At 41.1% G+C, this 26,073-nt stretch overlaps 1 protein-coding gene across 1 annotated transcript in view; it reads left to right on the plus strand.

The window, feature by feature from the left end:
• Window positions 1-26,073, plus strand: part of MRPS27 (mitochondrial ribosomal protein S27) — a 100,209-nt gene that overhangs the window by 58,851 nt on the left and 15,285 nt on the right. The window contains exons 5-6 of the mRNA XM_061129578.1: window positions 21,827-21,941; window positions 25,663-25,741. Of these exons, the coding sequence (XP_060985561.1) occupies window positions 21,827-21,941; window positions 25,663-25,741 (194 nt within the window). The remainder of the gene's footprint in view (window positions 1-21,826; window positions 21,942-25,662; window positions 25,742-26,073) is intronic.

Here is a 26,073-nt window from a genome sequence, read left to right on the forward strand (position 1 = left end):
TTTAACCCTTTGATGATCAGGTTCCTCATCTGTAAGATGGGGAAAATATACTTACCTTATGTAGAGTTATTCTAATATATAAATGAAATAATCTTTAGAAAGCAGTACAGTGACTGGAATAATACAGAGTTCAAAAAATGTTGGGTACTGATTTTTTTTTTTTATTATATATATATTTTTGGCCATACTGCATGGCTTGTAGGATTTTAGTTCCCTGACCAGGGATTGAACCCAGGACCTCAGCTATGCCTCAGAGTGCAGAGTTGTAACCACAGGACAGCCAGGGAATTCCCCACATCTCCTACTCTTAATTCAGATATATATGTGTGTATTGAATGTATATCAACAAATGTATTCCATTTAGACATGAAAGACAAGCTCTTCTCTATACCAAATCCTGCAAATTTCTTTGATTCAGTGAATAAAAGTGGTGTTCATATTTCTTGGCAGCAGGTTCTTCACTGAAGAAGAGAGTAGGGTAACCAGAAAACAAAAAATCATTAAAGCATATCAAACAGCAGTCCTGACTTTTGAATGACCTAAATTCACTAAAGTTGAAATTTTAACTCAACCCTTCGAGTCTTTTTTATTCCTTGAGTTAATACAAAATATTCCTAGAGACATGACTTGTGTGTAATGTCACATCCCATGTGGCCTTTGCACGGAATGAAAAGTTCAGCCATGTTTACTAGAGGCAGAGGTGGCATTATGTGGTATCATGCTGTAATGCAAATGGTTCTCTACAGTGTGCACGGGAGGAGATGCTTGTTCCCTATTCTGATATGATACTGCATTCACTAAACACTGACGTGTTTCTGTCTGTTAGACTGGGCTGCCCCTCCATGTAAAGCAGTGGGGTCCACACATAGAGTTTCAGGAAGAGGGGGATGGTGTTCAGCTTTGTGTCTCTAAAGATGATAAGTTTGAAGATGGTTATTGTGTTTCCCGGGAAGCGAGGCTGTGATGGAATGTATGTTCTCAGTTTCCCAGGCTTTCTGCAGACGTGCTACAGGACATTGCCACATCTGCTGAGCTACGGCCTAGGTTGGATACTGGTATGTTGGTTTCATAATCTTGTGGGCTGCAGTCCTCAAGACCCTTCTTGACCCTTTTGTTATTGTTTAGTCACTGAGTCCTATCCAGCTCTTTGTACATCATGGAGCACGCCAGGCTCCTCTGTCCTCCACTATCTCCCGGAGTTTGTTTAGATTCATGTCCACTGAATCGGTGATGCCGTCCAACCATCTCATCCTCTGCCACCCCCTTCTCCTTTAGTCTTCAGTCTTTCCCAGCATCAGGGTCTTTTCCAGTGAGTCAGCTCTTCACATCAGGGGGCCAAAGTACTGGCGCTTCAGCTTCAGCCTCAATCCTTCCAGTGAATATTCAGGGTTGATTTCCTTTAGGATGGACTGGTTTGATCTCTTTGCTGTCCAAGTGACTCTTAGGAGTCTTCTCCAGAATCACAAGATGTAGGAAAAATGTTTTATTTTTTAAAAAATCAGAGCAGACAAGGTACAATGAATATGGCTGAAGTTTTATGCTTTAAGAACTTACTGCAGTTCTTATAATGTACTACTCTAAGTAGGAATTTTCCAAGCTTGATTTACCTATCTTTCATTGCTGAGAGTAATCCTGAATAATGTTAATATGTGATTATCCTTTCTCCCCCAGGAAAAAGGTAATATTTAGGGATTGTGTCTTAACAATACTGTTAACCCTTAGCGTACCATCCATGTACGAGTCTTAATATGTGTGTACAAATGTTTTCAATAAAATGGTTTAGGCTGAGCAGATACAGTACTGTGATTTCTTTTTGGCCTTTGTTGAAGGATATTAGAGTTTTAAAGAGTTATTAAGAAACTTTTTTAGCCTTTTGTTTCATAATTTATTGAAAATCAGAAAGGTTAAGTATCTTACTCAAGATGTATGTTCCCTTCTTTTTTAAACAGAGGGTATTACTGATGAAATATACTTGAATGCTTTAAGTACATTTTCTTTATCATTATTACTTTTAGGTTATATCATCTATTGCCAGCCACAGAGAGCTCAAACAGCCTATAGAAGTCTTCTGATAAAATGTGACAGATTGAACATACGTGCTTAACCCTATTCCCTACCAAAACCTCCACAGATATAACAATAAAGGGTAAAAAAGACAAAAACCTACAAAATAAGGAGAACGAGAGAGGAGGCAACAGCAACTAAATTTTGAAAGCTAGAAAAGAGATGAACAGAAGATAAGGAACTTCTTAGCAGAAAGAGAAGGCTACAACTGAAACTGGCAGGAGAAGAAATCCAAAAGCAAGGCAGTATGTGCCAGAGGACAGTAGAAAGGCTCGTAAATAAAAAGCAGCAGGTACTCCCTAAAGAAGAGATGTGGGCAGAACCAAGACAGGTGGGTTGACTAGAGGTTTTCCTAAGAAGCAGTGAAATGCCCAGATTGTTTCTCTCAGTCCCTAGTGGAAGATTGATGGTTTTCTTTCTGGAGAGTTGAGGCAGAAAGACTCTGGATTTGAGGATACAAGGCTTATTTTGGCTCTCAGAGAGGAGATGGGGGGAGTCCCCTCTGAGAGAACTGACCAATGTAAGAGAAAACACCTATGCATTCCTTGGTGGGGGGCCTCAAGAAAATAATAACGCTGCCAGGCTCCCCTCCCGAAAACATGAGATTGGAAAATAAGCACCTGTTTCCCTCATTCCTACATTTCTGCTGTCCCAAGTTAAAATTTAGTGCTCAGAGTGACACTTCTCTTTTTAAAGCAGGCTCTAAACGCAAAGCTGACTGCATCCGATGCTTGACAACAGCCAGCAGTCTGCTTCAGACACTGTAGGAAAAACCACCTGTGTTGGGTTCATTCCACACTCTTAAGGGCAAGATATTTATCTTCGTGGTTCTGAGTTCCTACTCTGTAGAAAGGAAAAAGTGTATAAAGTACTTAGGATAATGCCTAGAACATGCTAAGTGTTCAGTACTTTTTAATGAATAACACTGTTGTTCATTATCATCTTCTCATCATCCATCTCAGTAATATAAAGGTTTTGCACAAACTGATCCAGGAAAAGGAAGTGTCTCTTCAATGTGACTCATTTAAAAACAAAAACTGAATACTCAAAAAACCAAGTGCTTTAGTATGTTGTAGCCTTTTATAAGTATTCATTCCTAGAAATAAAGTTAGTATAGTAAATATATAGCATCAGTTCAGTTCAGTTCAGTCGCTCAGTCATGTCTGACTCTTTGCGACCCCATGGACTGCAACACGCCAGGCCTCCCTGTCCATCACCAACTCCCAGAGTTTACCCATACTCATGTCCATCGAGTCAGTGATGCCATCCAGCTATCTCATCCTCTGTCGTCCCCTTCTCCTCCTACCCCCAGTCCCTCCCAGCATCAGGGTCTTTTCCAGTGAGTCAACTCTTCCCATGAGGTGGCCAAATAGATATTGCTAATAAATCAGACTTTTCCTAAGGTTGTATGGGATTATGGAAAAGTCCTAGAAATGATCAAATTCTGTGGTTACTATAACAGCAGCTTACCCCATCTTTCTAATTTTTGAGCTTAACACAGGATTCTGAAACACAGTTAATAGTAGCTAGTTGTATGCATAATTTTTTTTCCAGTGTGAGAGAAACTATTGTGTACTTGCTTTTTCCAAATATTCCACTAACTCAGTGACCCTTGACTGTCGTGTGCCTGTTGTCAGCCGCCTTGTCCAGGTTGTCTGAAAGGACTGGTGGTTCCGTTGGGTTAGGGCCAGAATGGGAGCTCGCAGTCTTACTCTGGGTGACCAGAAGAGGGTCCGCAGCTGCCGGGGGCGGGGCTGTGGGCAGAGGTTCCAGGTTAGGCAGCTGCTCAGTGGCAGATGCGTCGGCTTGTTGTGCTTTTCCTTACTGCCTGGATTTAGATGGTGTCATGTCCTCTGTAAACACTGGGTCCTCCTTCCTCTGGGATTCTTCCCCATGCACAGACCTTGGCACTTGTGAGTGTTTCAGTGTATCTTCAGTAGGCGTCCCTGCTGCTTAGTTGTTGGCGCCAGCCACAGGCTGCTGGGCACTGAATGGACAGAGGACTCAGAGCATAAACTCTGTTGTGCTGTAACCCTGCGTCGCCAAGCTCATGAAAACCTGTCCAAGGTCCGGAGAGCGCTAATTAGGTAGATTAACTCCTCATTAGGTCACCCCAGCCTCCCTTCTTTCTGCCTGGACATTTTTCTGTCATAATTAACATCAGATATGCTGCTACTAGTCATTGGACTGACTGGTTGGCTTTGAGCCTTTGGGACTGGAAAAGCCTGTCTGTTCTCCCGCCTCGTTCGCCTTTCGGCTCCTCCTCTGAGACTGTGTCCAGAGAAGGGAGGGGTCAGGGACCCTTCCCCCAGTTCCAGCCCTTCCTCCTCTGTCCCATCCCTGTTGGCTAGTGGCATTCGGGTATTTGCTTCACACGTGCCCAGCACCGTGCAAATTACGTCCTGTGTGGAGGGAACTAATCCTGAGAGCTACATTTAACTCAGCGGCACTCAGCATGTACCTGCTCTCAGTCACCCTGTCCAGGTTGTCTGAAAACACTGTTGCAGCCCTTGCAGTAAGCAATTCACAGGCCTTGTCTCTTCAGTCCTCATTTCAGGCAGGCGTTGTTTCACCTGAAGTGGGTACAACTTTTATTCATGTCTTACAAATTAGAATCCTAAAGTTTTAGAGTTTGTTTTCCTGGGGTTATAACACAGGAATGGGGTCTGTCTGCTGCCTAATCTTGTCTCTTCACTACTTCTGTGCTACCAAAGGCCATTCTGCATCAGGAAGGACACATTTAAGGCACTGAGTAAGAAGCAGTAGTCAGAATGCCATCAAGTGCTGTATCAAGCGCTTGTTGTTGTTCAGTTGCTAAGTCATGTTGGACTCTTTGCAACCCTATAGACTGCAGCACGCCAGGCTTCCCTGTCCTTCACTATCTCTCAGAGCTTGCTCAATTTCATGTCCATTTAGTTGGTGATGCCCTCCAACCGTCTTGTCCTCTGTTGTTCCCTTCTCCTTCTGCCTTCAATCCTTCCCAGCATCAAGATCTTTTCCAGTGAGTCAGTTTTTCACACCAGGTGGCTCAAGTATTGGCGCTTCAGCATCAGTCCTTCCAGTGAATATTCAGGACTGATTTCCTTTAGGATGGACTGGTTTGATCTCCTTGCAGTCCACAGGACTCTCAAGAGTCTTCTCCAGCGCCACAATTTGAAAGCACCAGTTCTTTGGCGCTCAGCCTTCTTTATGGTCCAACTCTCACATCCGTACATGACTGCTAGAAAAACTGTAACTTTAACTGCATGGACCTTTGTCAGCAAAGTAATGTCTCTGCTTTTTAATATGCTATCTAGGTTTGTCATAGCTTTTCTTCCAAGGAGCAAGCATCTTTTAATTACATGACTGCAGTCACTATCCACAGTGATTTTGGAGCCCAAGAAAATAAAATCTGTCACTAATCCGATATTTTCCCATCTATTTGCCATGATGTGATGGGACTGGAGGCTGTTAACTTAGTTTTCTGAATGTTGAATTTTAAGCCAGCTTTTTCACTCTTCTCTTTGAGCCTCATCAAGAAGCTCTTTAGTTCTTCTTCACTTTATGCCATTAGAGTGGTATCATCTGCTTATCCAAGGTTGTTGTTCTCCCAGCAGTCTTGATTCCAGCTTGTGATTGGTCCAGCCCAGCATGTTATAAGATGTACTCTGCGTATGAGTTAAGTAAGCGGGATGACAACACATAACCTTGTTGTGCTTCTTTCCCAGTGCATGGAACAACCACTCAGTTGTTCCGTGCAAGATTCTGTTACTTCTTTACCCACATACCAGTTTCTCAGGAGACAGGTAAGGTGGTCTGGTAGTCTCATCTCCTGAAGAATTTTCCACAGTTTGTTGTGATCCACACAGTCAAAGGCTTTAGCGTTGTCAATGAAGCAGAAGTAGATGTTTTTCTGGAATTCCCTTAATATTTCTATGATCCAACGAACGTTGGGATTTTGATCTCTGGTTCTGCTGCCTTTTCTAAATCCAGCTTATACATCTGGAAGTTCTTGGTTTACATACTGCTGAAGCCTAGCCTGAAGGGTTTTGAGCATAACCTGCTATATCAAGTAGACTATGACAAAAGTAATTCTTGCTTATGTGCATATTTCTACTCTGCTTGGTTCTAAAAAGGATTAAAAGTTGTCAACGTACGTAACCCAATTATCCTTTGATTTTCATAGTAAACCAGTGATAAAGGCATTATCGCCTCTATTTTACAAATGACAAAACTGACTCTTAATGAGGCAGGGCTGGGCTCCAGTCAAATACAGAGAGCAGTCACCTACCTTGTCAGGGACTCTCCTGGTGGCATTGATGATTAGTTTCCACAGTAAAGTGGTATCTGAGCCTCTCTCACGTCCCAGATGGCAGAAATTTTATTGTTTCTGTCCCTACCCTTCCGCTCCCGGAATACCACACATACTACTGTGGTTTGGCTGAGTTCTCTATCAGGCCCTTGAATACAGAGTTGAAAGGCATTTGCGCCCTGAAGTGCTCAGCACAGGGCACACCCCTAGTTAATAAAGGGGTGAAAGCATGCCTTAGAATGGTGTCCACCAACTCCTCCTCTGGAAAGGGGAAGGAGGAGGGTGTAACTTTATATCTGTGATATTTTATTTTTAAAATATATCCAAAGAAAACGAATAAGACTTTTGGGAAGAGGAGAGAAACATTGAATTTACTTTTCTATTGAGAGCTGATTTTCAGAAAATTGAGTACCATGTGTTGTGAAATAATCATTGTTAAGTAAATGGGGGATTGTGTTACGACGCTTATAAATTACCTTCCTCTGCTTGTTTTAGATGCTCACAAGATGCTTGGTTGTGATAATCCCAGGCTGACCTCACTGAAGGCAGGAAGTCTCTGCTTGTCTTTGTCACTCAGTGCCCAGCTGGCCTGCCGATCCTTTGTAGGCTGGTAAATGATCATATGCAGAAGACAGCATTTTTGCCCTCACCACATGCCCTATTCTGTGGGAATAAGTGATTCTATATAGGTACAGTAGCAAAGCTAGTCTCACTAGTTTAACACTCAGCTTTTCTTTACTTATTCTCTCCTTTTTTTTTTTTTTGGAAGAGAGGAAGTTTTATTGCAGAGCCAAACAAGGTGCTTGTGCCCCAAAATCCCAAACTCCCCAATGGTTTTGGGGGAGTTTTTAATAGGAAAAATTGGGGGTGAGGGCTGCAGGGTGTGTGACTTTTTTCTTTTTTTTCATTTATTTTTATTAGCTGGAGGCTAATTACTTTACAATATTGTAGTGGTTTTTCCCATACACTGACATGAATCAGCCATGGAATTACATGTGTTCCCCATCCTGAACCCCCCTCCCGCCTCCCTCCCCATCCCATCCCTCTGGGTCTTCCCAGTGCACCAGCCCCAGGCACCCTGTCTCATGCATCCAACCTGGGCTGGCGATCTGTTTTCACACTTGATAATATACATGTTTCGATGCTGTTCTCTCAGATCATCCCACCCTCGCCTTCTCCCATAGAGTCCAAAAGTCTGTTCTATACATTACTTATTCTCTTTAAAAAAAAAAAAAATTTCTTTTTTTAGACTAGCTCCCTAGGTTTTTTTGCCTGAGGTTAGTGAAAGAAAAGCTGCGTCTGTTCACTGAAGGCTGCATGCACTGCAGCAGCCACGTCCCCGTGGGTCGCCTACAGCTGCTGCAGGTGAATTTGCATTTGCACTTATAAACGACAAGCTCCCGCCCCTTCCAGCTCACTGTAATTGTTCAGCAGATGAGCTAATGACATTTAGGAAGCTAGGAAGCAAAGATATTTTCATAGGCTGTTTCCCTCTCCTGTCCCACAAAGCACAGCGACAGTCTGACACATGATCAATGGACCCAGCCCTTTTTAGGATTCAGGAGATGCTTCCCTGAGTCTCGTGGCTCACAGTGGCAAACAATAGAGACTTCTGCAATGATATTTTGCCTCCCTGGTGTTCAAACTTCTCCCGTTAAGCCTGTCTGGAATCTATTTAACTGTTATCCATCAGAGCTTCTTTTTTTTTTTTTAATAAGAGGGGGCGTGAGTGGAACCAGAGGAAAGACTGTGTCTTTGCCAAGATGCTCTCTGCTCTCATGACTCATCCTTAGAGAAGCAGAGGGACTTTGGAAAGCTGTCTGCAGTTGCATTGAGACAGCTCTCTCCTGGCACTTTGAGTCGTTTTAAAAAATTTTCTCAGGCAATAAAAGATGTTGTTCAGATTGTTCATTACCTCCTTGTGGGCTAGCATAAGAGCTTTCCTTTAATTGCAGCGTGGTGATTATATGGATGGTTTTTGGAGTTTTACCAAGAAATTAGCTTCTCCCTGTTCAAAATTGGAAATCATTCTTAAGATTGTTACCTTGTTGCATTTGGTTATTCTTACATACTAAGAATTTTCTTAGTATATTGTGTTCGTACATTTTCAAATACTCCATTATTTAAAAGTTTGGTTTTATATATGGGAGTGCTAGCTTGAGCTAAATAGAGGAGATGCTTATTAAATGCAGTCATTCTGATTTTTATTGTTTGGCAGCACAAGAAAGAAGGGACACCTTTATTCTCTTACCTTCATAAATAAGTAAGGGTGTTTTAGTAATTGGTAAATTAAGGCTTCTGGAAAACAGTTGGACTAACAAATCTGAACCTCTATTTTCAAATTTCTTTCTTTTTTTTTTTTTTCCTGCAAAAAGTGATTGTGTCCTTTTATGTTTCCAGAAACTGGCAAATAATTTCTTAATATCCCTGTAACCACTCCCAAATCACTCCCCCTTTTTTGAAGAGAAAAACTATATCTGCTTAAGAATTGCCACTTAACAGGGGTTTGAAACCAAAAATAAGCTATGGCGGTGAACTATTTGTATGTTTATGATGCTTAGCAATAATTTAAGGAGTCAAAGGAAGTAGCAATGTACAAAAACAATTTGTGATTTATAGGAAAGTTACTTTGAATGGCTGACTCTTAGATATAAATTGAATACAATGAAGTATTCGTTTGAGTAAAAAAATCCTTGAGTAAAAATATTTCAATGTTGAAATTTTTATTATCCTACAAAACTTGATCTCCAGTTAAAAATCTACTTTTAAGGACCTTGACTTTAATTTAGTGATTGTATCCTTTCATCTTGAAATTTTAGATGCCAGTTTGCAAGGTCTGCTGTCCCCATAATAGTCTGTGTGCACTGCCCAAGCTGAGTGAAGTGATAGTCACCTGGCAGGGGAATGAGGCTAGTGGAGTAGAGTAGAATGAGATGTGGGCTGAGTGGTAGCTTGTATCTTTGAGTCTCCGTTCACTCACTTGTTTCACTGCCATTTCTCTGATTAATAGAGATGTGTAAATGTATGATGTTTTAATAAGTGGATTAGGCTTATACTTCAGTCATTAAATGTGAGAGCTGGAAGTAGTTTCAGGGGTCTGGCCTAGTTGAGTTCCAGTGTATTTTGCTTGGCCCATACAGTTTTCAAAAACAGTACAACTGGGAGGCTACTTTGCTTGATAATAATACAAGCAGTTTTATACCTATCGTCTTACACGATTCTTCATGGACTTATATTGATAGTAACTGACTAGCCCCTGCAGACCTGTGAGTTCATGTATAATCCAGATAATCCTGTCTCTTCATTTTACAGTTGTAAGAACTGAAACCCCAAGGATCGAGTGACTTTACAAAGCTAGACAGCTGGTTCAGGGCAGTTCCAGAACTGTTTCACGGCCTGAATATTTTATTTTTTTAGTAGGTTAGAGACCTTTTGTCAAACTGCAGAGATGTTTCTGAAAGATGTCTTACAAATAAAAGAATTGAAAGGCAGTGGTGGAATAGTGAGTAAACAGCCTAGTTTATAGAACTGGAGTTATCTGACTTATCTTGGGAAAATCATTTCATCCCAGTGGACACTGAGATTCCTCATCTATAAAGTAGAGAAATTAGACTAGATTCGCATTACGCAGTACAGGGCTTGATAAGTAGTGACTTCTCAATAAATAATTCAGTGAACAGGGGGTATTAAAGGTCCCTAGATTCTCTAATTCTATATGAACTTTTCTTCCTTCCCCATCCCCAATTTACTTCGCCTAGATGGCTTTCAGAGTCTCTTCCAATCTTGAGAGGAGTCTGAGTTTTTAATTTAGAACGTGTATGTGTGTACATGTGTGTGTGTGTGTGTGTGTGTGTGTGTGTGTGTGTGTGTTGGAAAGGTCTTTGAGCCTGTGTATTCCTGTTTTGGGCTTCCCCGTTGGCTCAGTGGTAAAGAATCCACCTGCCATGCAGGAAACCTGGGTTCGACCTGGGTCAGGAAGATCCCCTGGAGAAAGAAATGGCAATCCGCTCTAGAATTCTTGCCCGGGAAATCCCATGGACAGAGGAGCCTGGCGGGCTACAGTCCACAGGGTCGTGGAGTCGGAGACGACTTAGTGATTAAACTCACACTCACACACTCTCGATTTTTCTCTTTCTCTCTCCTGTTTTTGGTTTCAATCTCCCATCAGTTTGTCTGTTCCCTGAACTTACTGCAAGGAGACAGAAGGGGGCAGAAGTGAGGAGTAGGTGGCTTTCCAGAATGACCACATTTTATTCCACTTCTCTGCCATCTCTGATCTCCTCCTGCCTTGAATAAAAAGACAGTACTTCCTCCTGTCCTCATCTGTTTGTAGGCAGGATAATACTTCAAAACCAGAGGTGGATTATTGTTTCAAATGTAAATATTTCTCATGAGTTTCAACATACATTATTGGTATTTATATAGTCTGAGAGGCCTAGTCACTATTGCCGAGTCATCAAACACCTACTGTTGTCGAACACACAAAAAGAGAAAACTTGTCCTCTGCCTTGTGTAAAGGTTTAATATTGAAGTCAGTAGAGCTACAGAAATAGAAACTCGCTCTGAACTTGCATTATGCAGCTGAAAGGAAATCCAGCCTTACCTTTTCCTCTAAACAGAATCTTTTCAGATTCAACGTCTCCATGTGTTAGAGAATCAAAATGTTTAAAGCACTGAGATCCTTTTCTTCTTTATTTAAAAAAAAAAAAAAAATACGATTCTTAAGATACCCTGATTAGTGCTGAGCTTCTCTTCCATCAAAAATATCCCAAAAGAGATCCATAATCCCACACACAAAAAGATGTGTAAATCTGCTTAACATCAGCTTAACTCTTCTCTGCTTTTATGGTGGTGTGCACTGGCCCCTGGGCCAGGCCTTTCTGCCTGTTCACTTCTTTTGTGGCAGACTTAATCCTGACAACTTCACTAAGCCTAGAATACTCCAGAAATTCTAAACTCCGTATTTTGTTTGTTTTCCTCCTTTTGCTTCTGCACCTCCCCCTCCCTTAGAACTCTTCAGATACACAGCCTATCCCTGGGTAATTAATATATGTGATTTTCCTGCCTTTCAGTTCAGTTCAGTTGCTCAGTCGTGTCCGACTCTTTGCAACCCCATGAACTGCAGCACGCCAGGCCTCCCTGTCCATCACCAACGCCCAGAGTTCACCCAAACCCATGTCCATTGAGTCGGTGATGCCATCCAACCATCTCATCCTCTGTCGTCCCCTTCTCCTCCTGCCCTCAATCTTTCCCAGCATCACGGTCTTTTCGAATGAGTCAGCTCTTCGCATCAGGTGGCCAAAGTATTGGAGTTTCAGCTTCAACATCAGTCCTGCCAATGAACACCCAGGACTGATCTCCTTTAGGATGGACTGGTTGGATCTCCTTGCAGTCCATGGGACTCTCAAGAGTCTTCTCCAACACCACAGTTCAAAAGCATCAATTCTTCGGTGCTCAGCTTTCTTTATAGTCCAACTCTCACATCCATACATGACTGCTGGAAAAACCACAGCCTTGACTAGATGGACCTTTGTTGACAAAGTAATGTCTCTGCTTTTTAATATGCTGTCTAGGTTGGTCATAACTTTCCTTCCAAGGAGTGAGTGTCTTTTAATTTCATGGCTGCAATCACCAGCTGCAGTGATTTTGGAGCCCAGAAAAATAAAGTCAGCCACTGTTTCCATTGTTTCCCCATCTATTTGCCTGAAGTGATGGGACCGGATGCCATGATCTTAGTTTTCTGAATGTTGAGCTTTAAGCCAACTTTTCCACTCTCCTCTTTCACTTTCATCAGTTGGCTCTTTAGTTCTTCTTCACTTTCTGCCATAAGGGTGGTGTCATCTGCATATCTGAGGTTATTGATATTACTCCCGGCAATCTTGATTCCAGCTTGTGCTTCCTCCAGCCCAGCGTTTCTCATGATACACTCTGCATATAAGTTAAATAAGCAGGGTGGCAATATACAGCCTTGATGTATTCCTTTTCCTGTTTGGAACCAGTCTGTTGTTCCATGTCCAATTCTAACTGTTGCTTCCTGACCTGCATACAGGTTTCTCAAGAGGCAGGTCAGGTGGTCTGGTATTCCCATCTCCTTCAGAATTTTCCACAGTTTATTGTGATCCACACAGTCAAAGGCTTTGGCATCGTCAATAAAGCAGTAGATGTGTTTCTGGAACTCTCTTGCTTTTTCAATGATCCAGGGGATATTGGCAATTTGATCTCTGGTTCCTCTGCCTTTTCTAAATCCAGTTTGAACATCTGGAATTTCACGGTTCACGTATTGCTGAAGCCTGGCTTGGAGAATTTTAAGCATTACTTTACTAGTGTGTGAGATGAGTGCAATTGTGTGGTGGTTTAAGCATTCTTTGGCATTGCCTTTCTTTGGGATTGGAATGAAAACTGACCTTTTCCAGTCCCGTGGCCACTTCTGAGTTTTCCAGATTTGCTGGCATATTGAGTGCAGCACTTTCACAGCATCATCTTTGAGGATTTGAAACAACTCAACTGGAATTCCATCACCTCCACTAGCTTTGTTTGTAGTGATGCTTCCTAAGGCCCACTTGACTTCACATTCCAGGATGTCTGGCTCTAGGTGAGTGATCACACCATCATGATGTATCTCGGTCGTGAAGATCTTTTTTGTACGGTTCTTCTGTGTATTCTTGCCACCTCTTCTTAATATCTTCTACTTCTGTCAGATCCCTACCATTTTTGTCCTTTATTGAGCCCATCTTTGCATGAAATGTTCCCTTGGTATCTCTGATTTTCTTGAAGAGATCTCTGGTCTTTCCCATTCTATTGTTTTCCTGTTTCTTTGCACTGGTCGCTGAGGAAGGCTTTCTTATCTCTCCTTGCTATTCTTTGGAACTCTGCATTCAAATGGGTATATCTTTCCCTTTCTCCTTTGCCTTTTGCTTCCCTTCTTTTCACAGCTATTTGTAAGGCCTCCTCAGTCAGCCATTTTGCTTTTTTACATTTCTTTTTCTTGGGAGTGGTCTTTGATTCCTGTCTCCTGTACAGTGTCACGAACCTCCATCCATAGTTCATCAGGCACTGTCTCTCAGATCTAGTCCCTTAAATCTATTTCTCACTTCCACTGTATATTCATAAGGGATTTGATTTAGGTGTTTCCTGTCTTTAGTGATCGTATTATTCATGATTTTGCAGAAGTTATGTCTGAAGTTCCTAGCCAGAACTTTAGAAGACATCAGGAAATGTTGACATCTTTTTAAAACTGGCTCATAGATTTCCTACTGAAAACCAAAAATACTTGCCTTATCTCTGTCCAGCTCAAACCAGTTCCCACAACTATGTGTTTTCATAAATAGGACTGGATCCAAAATCCAGTTTTTCTCAGCTTCCTGCTGTTCTGAGAAAAAGGCCCTCTGCCATTAGCTTCACCTTGCGTTTCGCCATCTCAGGCATGAAGCTCCTCTGTGTGTCCAGCCTGCAAGTGGCCAGAGAAGCCCCACCAGGCGCTTCTGGGTGCAGTTTCACTGAGAGGTCAGTTGTTGGCCACAGAGATGGACATCGAATGCTTTTAGGACCATCGGCAGGAGGGCACATCAACGATCACTGTGAATACTTTTTTCTTTTCCATTTCTCCCTGCAAATAATCCTCACCTGTTATCCATATCCATCACCTTTTGGAGACTGATAAAAACAGTAGGCTTCAGACAAAGAGCAATCGGCTTCATCTGACTGGCTCCTGGGCTTTGTAAACCGTGGGAGAAAGAGCAGCAAACCATAGTCAGGCTGTAGGTTTTCTCTTTGTATATCTGAAAGGGCTTCCCTGGTGGCCCAGTCAGTAAAGAATCTGCCTGCAATGTGGGAGACCCGGGTTCAATCCCTGGGCTGGGAAGATCCCCTGGAGGAGAGCATGGCAACCCACTCCAGTATTCTTGCCTGGAGAATCCCCACGGACAGAGGAGCCTGGCAGGCTGCAGTCCATTGGGGTTGCAAAAAGTCAGACTGAGTGACTAAGCACATCAGAAAAGAAGAGATGTCATCTTTAAGATTGTTTGAAACTAGAGGAAACTGGGTGGACCAGCAGGGATAAAATACAAATCATCTGGTACAGTGTAGCTACTTGCTAAATATTTACTTGGTGAATGAAAAATAGGTCTTTTATATTGAGTGATGTCAGTCTGGCTAAACAATAGCCAGATCAGAGAGAAGACAGAATAATTTGGGAATATAGGTCCTATTTGTCCTTGCATGGATGTGGAAAATAGAGTATTTTTCCTAGAGTAGTTTCTCAATGTGAAGTGTTATTTCATTATTATTGAGTGAAATACAGGTGACCTTGTTTTTAAGCTCTGGGTCTGACAAATTTAGACTTCAACTTTTATGTCTAACAAGTCCCTCTGTTATCCATCTTCACTTTTAAAAAGTGTTATTGTGCTGCATTTATTTATCACTCCACATTTGTAAAACTCTATGCTTGTGTTATTCTCTACCAAAAATCCACTCACTTTTTAGAATGGCAAATCAGATGTCTAATGGTTGTATGTGTATAGGACTCAGACGAAACGACTTGTTAACTGAGTTTTAATTTTTTCAAATTCTGTTTTGTAAATTGGCAGAATGTAAATTACAAACTAACAGGGATTGCTCTTCCTCTTAAAATTAGTAACTCTAGGGTCAGAAATAACTCTTGAGGAAGTATCTCTATAAAATTTGCCTAAATTAACCAGCAAACCCCAAAGAGGCCGACTCTAAGCAAGGCATTAGGAATTTTTCGGGGAAATAAAACTGTTCTTACAATGTGACTGTGGTGGTGGTTATGCAACTGGATGCATTTGTCAAAAGTCACAAATTCACTGAAAAGTGTGAATTTTACTGTTTGTATGTTATAGCTCTATAAACCTGTTTCTTGAAAAAAGTGTTAAATTTTTTTTTTAAAGCATTTCTATCTGCCTTAGAGGTAGATAATAAATTCATTGAAAATGTAGAAGTCCCAACAGATTGAACATTTGCCGGGGGAATGTTTTGGAGGAGATTCTTGCTCTTTACGCCTCACTTCATGCACAATCAGGACATTTTTTTAAAGTTAAAATTGCTTGACATTCCCCTATAAAAGTAGGAATCTTGGATCTCAAGCAAGAAAGTAGTTTTAATCTAGAATACTGACGTCTCTATTATCAATTCCTATATTAGACTCCTCTGTTAGCCTTGCAAACATTTGACAAAGATATAGTCATTAGAAAACTGTTGCATCAAAACTTGGTTTTATTTGTGGTAGTTGAAGCCAACTAATAATTGATGAAAGCAGGATTTCCATCAGGATGCAAAAGAAAGTAATTATCCTAGTAGAATTAGAAAGTGGGTAGCCATGATTGAATCAGATTCTGGTTTGAATAGTCACAGGACACTCTCTTGCTCTGTGGTTCTAGTTCAGGGACGCACTCAAAACCTTTCAAGTTATACACTTTGCGTAATTGATAAGATTTCCAATCTGCACTGCAAGCTCTGGAACCAACTGTTTCCTTCCTGTCCTCCTTTTTCACCAGCCCCCCCTCCCATCTCCATGTCTACCCAGCTCAGGGGCTGAGGTTTCCATCTGTAAAGCCTGTTGCCACAGAATACAGAATTCACTCGGGAGGAGGGAAAGCTGCATATGTATGTTTTAGGATGGTGGCTCTCATAATCAGATAAATGTTGTGGAAAGCTTGCTCATTCATATGGAAGAGCCGGCACTGCAGCTGAATGGTGGGGCCGCTGCACTCCAGGCTCTGGCATCTGTGCATCAGTCCTGCTTAGCCAGGAGCGCTTCTATCTGTGATACTGAGAGAGCTGAGGCGCATCACCACTTTGGCCTACAAGAGTAACCTTCAGTTGAACCCATAGAAGAACGTCTGTAGCACTTTTTTTTTTTTTTTTTTTAATGAAATTGGTTACAAATAGGAAATCCTGTCTGACTTCTACACAAAATGAAGTCCCTCCTATGTAAATCATAGTAAGTGTCTGGTGTGTCTCTCTTCACTCTCAACTTCACTTCTAGAACCGCTCTCCCCTTCTAAGGTACCTCAAAGGATATCAAAGACTTTTGCCCCATGTCATGCATGCTATGTGACTCTGCTCTCTTCCTTCCTGGTGACATCAGTCTTGAATGTGATGTAGTGATGGCAGATGCCCCGAAAAGTCCAGAATGTTGCTTGATTTTTGAGGACAGGAAGCTTCTCAGTACCTGCCGTTTGACTGGCCTGGGCAAGTCCTGGCTTCATCTGGAAACCCCACTTAGCAGTGTGGACAGATGTCTCTTTAGCCATGGCATACCAGCATTGTGAACTAACAGAGCCAGAGCTTGAGAGCATGCTTCATCCTCTCCTCCTCCTCCTTGTGTCCCTTCTTGCTTCCAAGAAAATACTCACATCCATAGAACTGTCGAGTTTGCTTCTGTTTTATAACTGGGAAGCTCAGAAGGTCTCTTGTGTTTGTGAGCACAAGCCTTGTTGGAGTTATTTGGGTTGCATCTGTTTATCTTTTCCACACTCACACGGTTTGCCTAGCTTGGCAGCCTGCTGGCGTGGACAATAATAAAGCTTCTGTTGAGGTGAGCAAACAGCTGATGGCATGGGGCACAGAGGGGACTCCTACAGTGGCTGCCTGTAATCTGCCAGGCTGGTGGTCCCACCAGGCAAGGACAAAAGCCAGTCTGTTTTCAGGCAGTTTGGAAATCAATGTGTGAGTTGTGTTTGTGTCTCTTTGCCTTTCCCTTGGCTGAAAGGAGCCTGCTGGCCCAGCAATTCGCAGAGTCGTTCCAGGCGAGTACCCATTCCAGAGACTTACCTGGCTATCGCATTACCCCGGCGGGTCTGAAAAGAGCCTGAGTGTTTCTCTCTGAGCCGCTTGTTGAGCCGCTGACGGAGAATTCTTAAACTCACCATCCAAAGTTGGACCCATCTCAGTGTTCTGAGTGGTTTATATTCTAGATGGTTACATAAGTTGTGTGCTGTTTTGTTTTTGTTTTTTTTTTTTTTTTAATGCTGACAAGGACTTAAAAAGGAGTTTACTTGTTGCCTGGCTAGGAAATGTAGGAATTGCACTTTGAGCAGCATATGTCATAATATGTGTGTGTGTTTGCCTCTTACTTCTAAATTGATTTCATGTTGTCACGTAGTTGAAAATGCCCTGGTCACGGCTGTGTGTCTGGATTATTCGGTCTCACAGAGCAGAGATCACACCAAGTAGCCCTGCTCCAGGATGCGAAAGGGAGTTAACTTAGTGAAGACCCATGTGAGCCTGTTGACACATCTTCCAAAGGGAGATGATTATATTAGTTATGTGAGGACTTGAGTAACTTTCCCTTTAGGCTTCTAAGAAGTAAAGTGTGACAAAAGATTTGAGAAGAAAAGACTTCTCTGTTTCTCTATTAAAGTTAGCCTCAGAAGGTTAGTGAAAGGCTGTACACAAATTTTCATCTAAGCTTTGAAGGTCTGTAGCTAGATCCTGTCAATCTCTGGTACTCTTTCAAAGCCTGAAAATGATCTGCTGATCGTGAATAAGAGAAAAAGGTGTTTGGTTGGTATGATCATTGTGCTGTTTATTTTAAAGTCCCATCAGAAAGAAAAGAGATAACTTTAGTAGTCACTGGAGACATCCTAAAGCAGATTAGATTTAAATGAGATTTAAATAGTTTTGGGTAAAGGAGGTAATTGACAACTTTTTGTTTTTGAAGGGAAAATAGACTAAACCTAGCAACCACTATGATCAAAAGCTTCTGTATCATCTAGCAGGATGCTTTTTATCTTTAGCATTCATGTCCCCGCCCCTTGTATTATTGTTACTGGTTTATATGAGGTAAAAAGTCACTTTGATTAATCTGGAAGATGGCACAGAAAAGCCTGAACAAGCTTTCTTCTGCCAACCCAGTGTGTTATTTTTGTTGCTGCTGTTCAGTCACTCAGTCCGATTCTTTATGACCCCATGAACTGCAGCACACCAGGCTTCCCTGTTCTTCACCATCTCCTGGAGTTTGCTCACACTCATGTCTGTTGAGTCGGTGATGCCATCTAACCATCTCATCCTCTGTCCTCTCCTTCTCCTCCTGCCTTCTGTCTTTCCCAGCATCGGAGCCTTTTCTAATGAGTCAGCTCTTCGCATACTTCAGAGTATTGGAGCTTCAGCATTAGTCCTTCCAATGAATATTCAGGGTTGAGTCCTTTAGGATTGACTGGCTTGATCTCCCTGCTGTCCAAGGGACTCTCAAGACTCTTCTCCAGCACCACAGTTCAAAAGCATCCATTCTTCAGGGCATAGCCTTCTTTATGGTCCAGCTCACATCCATACATAACTGCTGGAAAAACCATAGCTTTGACTAGACACACCTTTGTTGGCAAAGTGATGTCTCTGCTTTTCAGTACCCTCTCTAGTTTTGTCATAGCTTTTCTTTCAAGGAGTGTTTGTGGTGATTCTGGAGCCCGAGAAAATAAAGTCTGTCACTGTTTCCACTGTTTCCCCATCTGTTTGCCATGAAGTGATGGGACCGGATGCCATGATCTTCGTTTTTTCTGAATGTTGAGTTTTAAGCCAGCTTTTTCACTCTCTTCTTCCACCATCAAGAGGCTCTTTAGTTCCTCTTTGCTTCTGCCTTAAGGGTGGTGTCATCTGCATATCTTTGATATTTCTCCCGACAGTCTTGATTCCAGCTTGTGCTTCATCCAGCCTTCATTTTGCGTGATGTACTCTGCGTATAAGTTAAGTAGTTAAATAAACAGGGTGACAATATACAGCCTTGAGGTACTCCTTTCCCAATTTGGAACCAGTCTGTTGTTCCATGTCCAGTTCTAACTTGCTTCTTGACCTGCATACAGGTTTTCCAGGAGGTAAGTAAGGTGGTCTGGTATGCTGCTGCTGCTAAGTCGCTTCAGTCGTGTCTGACTCTGTGACCCCATGGACTGCAGCCTACCAGACTCCTCCATCCATGGGATTTTCCAGGCAAGAGTACTGGAGTGGGGCGCCATTGCCTTCTCTGGTGGTCTGGTATTCCCATCTCTTTCCACAAGAATTTTCCACAGTTTGTTGTGATCCACACAGTCAAAGGCTTTAGTGTAGTCAATAAAGCAGAAGTAGATGTTTTTCTGGAATTCTCCTGCTTTTTCTATGATCCAGTGGATGTTGGCAATTTGATCTCTGGTTCCTCTGCCTTTTCTAAATCCAGCTTCAACATCTGGAAGTTTTCAGTTCATGTACTGTTGATGCCTAGCTTGGAAAATTTTGAGCATTTCTTTGCTAGTGTGTGAAATGAGTGCAGTTGTGCAGTAGTTTGAACATTCTTTGGCATTGCCTTTCTTTGGGATTGGAATGAAAACTGATCTTTTCCAGTCCTGTGGCCACTGCTGAGTTTTCCAAATTTGCTGCATATTGAGTGCACTTGCACAGCATCATCTTTTAGGATTTGAAATAGCTCAACTGGGATTCCATCACCTCCACTAGCTTTGTTCGTAGTGATGCTTCCTAAGGCATTATTTTTGTAATGAGATTATAAATGCCCAAACAGGGAATTTATAATTCTGCAGTATACCATAGAAGTTAGCATAATGATCAGTGTTGATTAAAGCGCTCTTATTATTTGTTAAAAACCTATCATGGACCACAAATTGTGTCAGTCACCGAGGAATCCATGTTGAACAAGGCAGTCACCCCCCTGCCCCCCTGGTTGCTGTCCAGGAAGCCTTCAGGCTACCAAGGAAGCATCACCATCTTTAGGCAATACAACTGGTATTTCACTTGACTTTAAAAATTATAATAATAATAAAATTAGCTTTTAACTGTTACACTTAAAATCTCAGATTTTTCAGAGTAATAAGGAAGGAAGCTCAATTAGCTCAGCTACTGTTTTTAAAATGTGAAGGAAAGCATGAAATACTAAAAGATATATTTTCATTTCTATGCAGAAGATCTCATTAGACCATATCTAGGGCGCTTATACAATGGCTTTTCTCTGGCCAGGTCACTCTCATCTTAAACATAATTCGACATATTTCTATCTTTCTGCTTTTAAAGGGGTTAATACTGTAAGGAAAGATAAAGTGAGAAAAACTTTTTCCAACCAGATGTAAAGCATTCAAGGACTAGACAGGGCTGCATCACTCAATCTAAAAAATATCTTCAGATCTCGTTTTTGTCAAATCTCTCAACAGATCACTAATAAACAGCCTAAATTAAGTACTACTTCTCACTTGCTCTCTTTCTCTCAGCTTTTACTTTGGCAGAAAACCTAGTCAGCAGGAAACTATCCCAATACCAGATGGCAGGAAATAGCAAGTGGCCAGATTGAATAACTGGCCTCTGAAAACCCCCAGTATTAGCCTGTAGCCCCAACTTTCAAATATGGCACAAAATTCTTTCACTTTAAGTTTTTGTCTTGCCTTTTGCTTTTACAATAAGAAGACAAATTGACTTTTTTAATTTTGTGGGGTCCAGAGATTGACCAGCTTCCACTTCCTGAAGGTTCAGAGAAAAGGTGCAGACTTGAACTGATATGAGATGATGTTTGAGGAACCGTCCGGGTCAAAACAGATAAGCAGATAGACTGCACAGCCCTTTATGTGGCCTCCTCACTCCTGTCTCCCCTGTCACTCAGCCTGTGGCACAAAGACCCCAGGAGCAAGCAAAAGCTGCTCCAACTAATGTGTGCCAACTCGGGGCAAGACTAGCATTTGAATTCACTTTCAAGTTTCATTCCTTTGTGGGAATACTGGTACTATATACACCTCAGCTTGGATAGCTTAGGCCTTTAAAAACCATGTGGGGAGCAGCAGGAAGCACGAGGAGATAGACTGAAGTGCTGGAATGGAGCTGTGAGAAAGTCAGCATGATCATGTATCCTGAAGGGCCTGAGTGCTAAATTTTGCTCTTTTTTTTTTCCTTTCAATTCACTGAAGAGTGTCTCAGTCTCTCCTAAGTGCCACAAGAAATAGCAGTGTAACTCAAAGCTGATTTTCCTCTAAAATTGCTGTGGTACTCTAGTTTTCTTTTTTTACTTCATCTGTTTTAGAACTCTAAAGTATGAGCTTCCATTGTTGTCGTTCAGTCGCACAGCTGTGTCTGACTGTCTGTGAGCCCACGGACCCACCACAGCCTGCCAGGCTCCTCAGTCCATGGGATTCTCCCAGCAAGAATACTAGAGTGGGTTGCCATTTCCTTCTCCAATGAGCTTCCATATCTGTCTTCTAGTAGAGCATATTCCTGAAATCATTTTTCATAAATCTCGTATTAAAACAAGATGTTGAATTAGGGACTATAAATAAGTAATAAAATTTTCATAGTATTTTTATTATATTTTTTGCCTTCTCTTTCCCATTTCAGATGTTAATGAGTTTTAGTCTCAAGTTTTATTAGCTGTTGGCCTTCATGACTTTTATGATCATCTGTAAATTCCTAAGAGGGGGACCTACTGATGGAAGATGGGTTTTGGCATTGACATCTAAGAGTTAAAATCAGTTTTTTCTCTTCTGTTTTATTTAGATTTCGACACAGCCCCAACTGCTGGTACCTGAGAGGTTGGACTATCCACACCTGGATTAGGCAGTGTCTGAAATATGGTGCCCAAGACAAAGCCTTATATACCCTTGTAAATAAGGTGAGTGGTTTGCTGGCATTTGCAGCTTATTCTCCTCAGTTTAGGCAAGATGGTGTCTGTACCATTACATGTTCCATTACAGTACCACAGAGAATAGTATAAGAAATAGCTTTTAAATTTATTTGCCCTCAGATAATCTTTTTAGAATGGAGCTGGTATAAATTAATCAGCACATTAAAAATAAAGATTCCTGTAGCTGTGGCTTTTCCAAGCATAGTGATTTTAAAATGGAGAGGTGAAAGGAAAAAGTTAGTAATCTAGTCACAGAAACTCTGTTGGTGGTCATTTCATTCTTGATCCCCAAGTGTTGGGGGTTTTGCCTAGTTGCCTTTGGTGATGTTTAGCGTAAAAGACATGACCATTTTGCTAGAGTACAGTCTTCAGAGCTTTCATATCTCTTACACATTTTTGAAAAGACAGACTTCCTAGTTTATTCAGAACATGTCTTCCTGAGTCCCTGACTTCTTCCCTGAAGCCCCGGAAGCCCCTACAATTGGGTTTTTCTGAATGTTACAGATTCCCCAATGGCTGAGTCTTCATTCTCCTCGTAGTATGAAATAAGGACAAAATAAACAAAAGTTATTATTGTGAACGTTGTTATTGTGAATCCCAAGCTGCAATCCTGGTTTGACCCATAACAAGACTTTAATAATATTTCTCTGGAAATGTATTATATCTGTAGTGTCATTGAAACTTCTGTTTTTTAACTCAAAAAGAAATACTACATTTGTTTTTGGGAGCCTTTGTTCCTCTGACTTGCTTGGTTACCGGTTTAACTTGATACACGTTGCAGACAGATTGTGTATGAGATGTTGAGCTGGATACGGCATTGTCACAAAAATGGGCAGCATCCTATCCTTTCCCTTGGGAAGCTTATAATTTGATAAAGTAGATAAGCAGGTTCACTGATAAATCTAATATTTCTATCTTTTTATTGTTACTAGTCTTTTAGTGAAAAACATACCAGACAGGGAGTCAGAAGACCCAAGCTATAACACCATGAATTCTACCAGTTGTTCTTAACTTTAGGCAAATGGGCTTCCCTGGTGTCTCAAATGGTAAAGAATCTGCTTGCAACACAGGAGACCTGGGTTCAATCCATGAATTGGGAAGGATCCCATGGAGAAGGGAATGGCTACCCACTCCAGTATTCTTGCCTGGAGAATTCCATAGACGAGGAGCCTGGTGAGCTACAGTCCATGGGGTCGCAGAGAGTCGTACATGACTGATGAATTAACACTTTCACTTTAGGCAAATAGTAATTTTGTTCTTTTGGATCTTAGTTTTTTCAGCTCTAAGTCAAGTGAGATGTACTGAATCAGTGATTTCCAACCTTGGCTGCCCATTAGAGTCATGTAAGAAGCTTTTAAAAATTATAGATGCTTTCTCCACCCCCAGGATTCTAATTTAATTGGTCTTTCTGGAGCCTAGGCATTGGTATTTTTTTAAACTGGTTTTTTTTTTTTTAATTTTTTTTTTTTTTTGAAATAGATGTTATTTTTTAGAGCAATTTTAGGTTCACAGCAAAATTGAACAGAAGGTACAGAAATTTTCCATATGTTCCCTGTCCCCGCATGTGCCAGGATATGCCTCCCCCGTTATCAGCATTCCCCATCCAAGTGAACCATTTGTTACAGTGATGAACCTACATTGAAACATAAATCACCCAAAGTCCATGTTTACATTAGGGTTTACTCTGTGGCTTTGAACAAGGTATAATGACCCACATCTACCATTACCGTATTACAGGCTACTTTCACTGCCCACCCCCCCCCACCGCCCCAACCGATATCTGTGCTCTGCCCATTCATACCTCGTCAGTGTCTTTTTAAAGCTTACATGTTGATTTTTGCAGCCAGGATTGAGAATCGCTGACCAATTGATAGGATCCTAAGTTTCCTTCCTTCCAGCTTTAATGATTTATCATTCTAAAATATTTTGTTTTTACCCTGCCTTAGGAATTATCGCAGATCAAATGACTGCTTTGATAAATTTAAACACTGCCCATGGGATGCAACTTTTAAAACAGTGGCTTCTGAACTTTTTTTTTTTTTTTTTTGGTATTTCAGCACATTTGAGGCATTCTGTACAGTCTGCTAGTAATAGTGACTCAGTTCAGCAGAGACTGACAACTTGGGTTTAGGATTATCAGAATTCCTCAAGGAGGATAGGTGTAATTGGAAAAAAAAATTCCTCAGATATTTCTGTGTGGTTGATGAGAGTGAGTAATCCTACTGAAGTAAGAATTTTTTTTTTTTTTGAAGTAAGAATTTAAAATAAGTATATAACCAGTTTAGATGATTAGTAGTCAGACTTTATTGTGCATGAAAATCACACAGGAAGGCACTAAAATCTCAGGTTTCTTGGGTCTTTAAAAACTCAGAGACAAGAGATAACAAATGCTGGCAAGAATAGGGCAAAAATGGATCCCTTATGCACTGTTGATGGAAATGTAAATTGGTACAGCCAGTATGGGAAATAGTATGAAGATCACTCAAGAAATTAAAAATAGAAATACCATGTGGTCCAGCAGATCCACTTCTGGGTATATATCCAAAGGAGGGTGAAATCACTGTCTCAAAGAGATACCTGCAACCCCACATTCATTGAAGCATTATTAACAACAGCCAAGCCATGGAAACCTAAGTGTCCATTTACAGGTGGATGGATAAAGAAAATGTGTGTAGGGCGGGGAGAGGGTGTGAACCTGGGTCTCCTGCATTGCAGGCAGATTCTTTACCATCTGAACTACCAGGGAAACCTATGCATACATGTACAGTGGGATATTTAGCCATTCAGAAGAAACTTCGGCCATTTGAGACGACGTGGACAAACCTTAAGAGCATTATGCAAAGTAAAATAAGTTGGTTAAAGAAAGACAAATACCTCATGATCTCACTTATGTGTGAAATCTGAAAAAGAACTCAGAAACAGTGTAGAATAATGGATATCAGGGTCTGGGGAAGGAGGGTGAAAATGGGGAGATGTTGGTCAAAGGATACAAACTTCCAAAGATGAATAATTTCTGAGGATCTAATGTATAGCATGATGACTGTGGTTAAGAGTGCTGTGTTATATTCTTGAAAGTTGCCAAGAGAGTAGATCTTAAATATTCTCATCCCCACTGCCACCAAAAGATAGCCGTTATGTGAGGCAATGAATGTGTTAACTAGCCTTGTTGTAGTAATCATTTTGCAATATATATGTATGTTAAATGATCATGTTGTACACCTTAAAATCACACAATGTTACAAGTGAACTATATTTTAATAAAGTTGGGAGAAAAGCACTCTAAGGACCAGAAAATGCTGCAAGTGTGATTAATGTGTGCCTTCTCCTGGGACTCCATTTTTGTGTTGATATTCATACTTTTTTAAAAGAATCACTGAACCAGTGGAGTGTGGTTGTGTTTTATATTCTTGGTTTGGTTTGGGCTTTTTAAGTTATAATGAGGTGTTAGAATTGAGCTTTATTTTTCACGTCAGGTGTCTTATATCAGACACCCACTCACAACTTTCTCACCCTGACCAACAGTTCCAGTTACCAAACTGCATGAGTCACAGCTTCTATTTCACTGTCACAGATGCTGTAAAATGATAGTCAGATATTTTAAAGCTAATGGGAACAAATTTTTTTCCTGAATAATACATAGGCATATATTATAAACTGAACTTCATGAATTTTTTCTCTTATTTTACTTTTATTTTTATTTTCATTGCAGGTCCAGTATGGTATTTTTCCAGATAACTATACATTTAACTTACTGATGGATCATTTCATAAAGAAAGAAAATTACAAAGGTATGAGACCAAACCCAGATCCATATATAATGGATCTACAGTTCCCAAAGGGAAGTAAATATAGGCACTTTTACTTTTTTTTCATTTCTTAATGACATCTGTACATCACTTTTTCAGTCAGAAATAGATGCGCAGTTGATTGACCTTATCAGGTGGCCAGATAGGAGACTTCTGTCCAGGTCTTCTTTCCTATGAGTTTCTCAAATTTATTTGTTCATGTCTCTTTGGGCAAAGGACAGTGAATTTAGTTAATGCAATAAAGCTGCCTGAGCTTCCACAGCTAGTTAAGGTTATATTAATTCAGCTATTAGCTTGACTTTGTTTTAAGCACA

Source organism: Dama dama, chromosome 25 (genome assembly GCF_033118175.1).
Source record: "Dama dama isolate Ldn47 chromosome 25, ASM3311817v1, whole genome shotgun sequence".
Taxonomy (NCBI): Eukaryota; Metazoa; Chordata; class Mammalia; order Artiodactyla; family Cervidae; genus Dama; species Dama dama.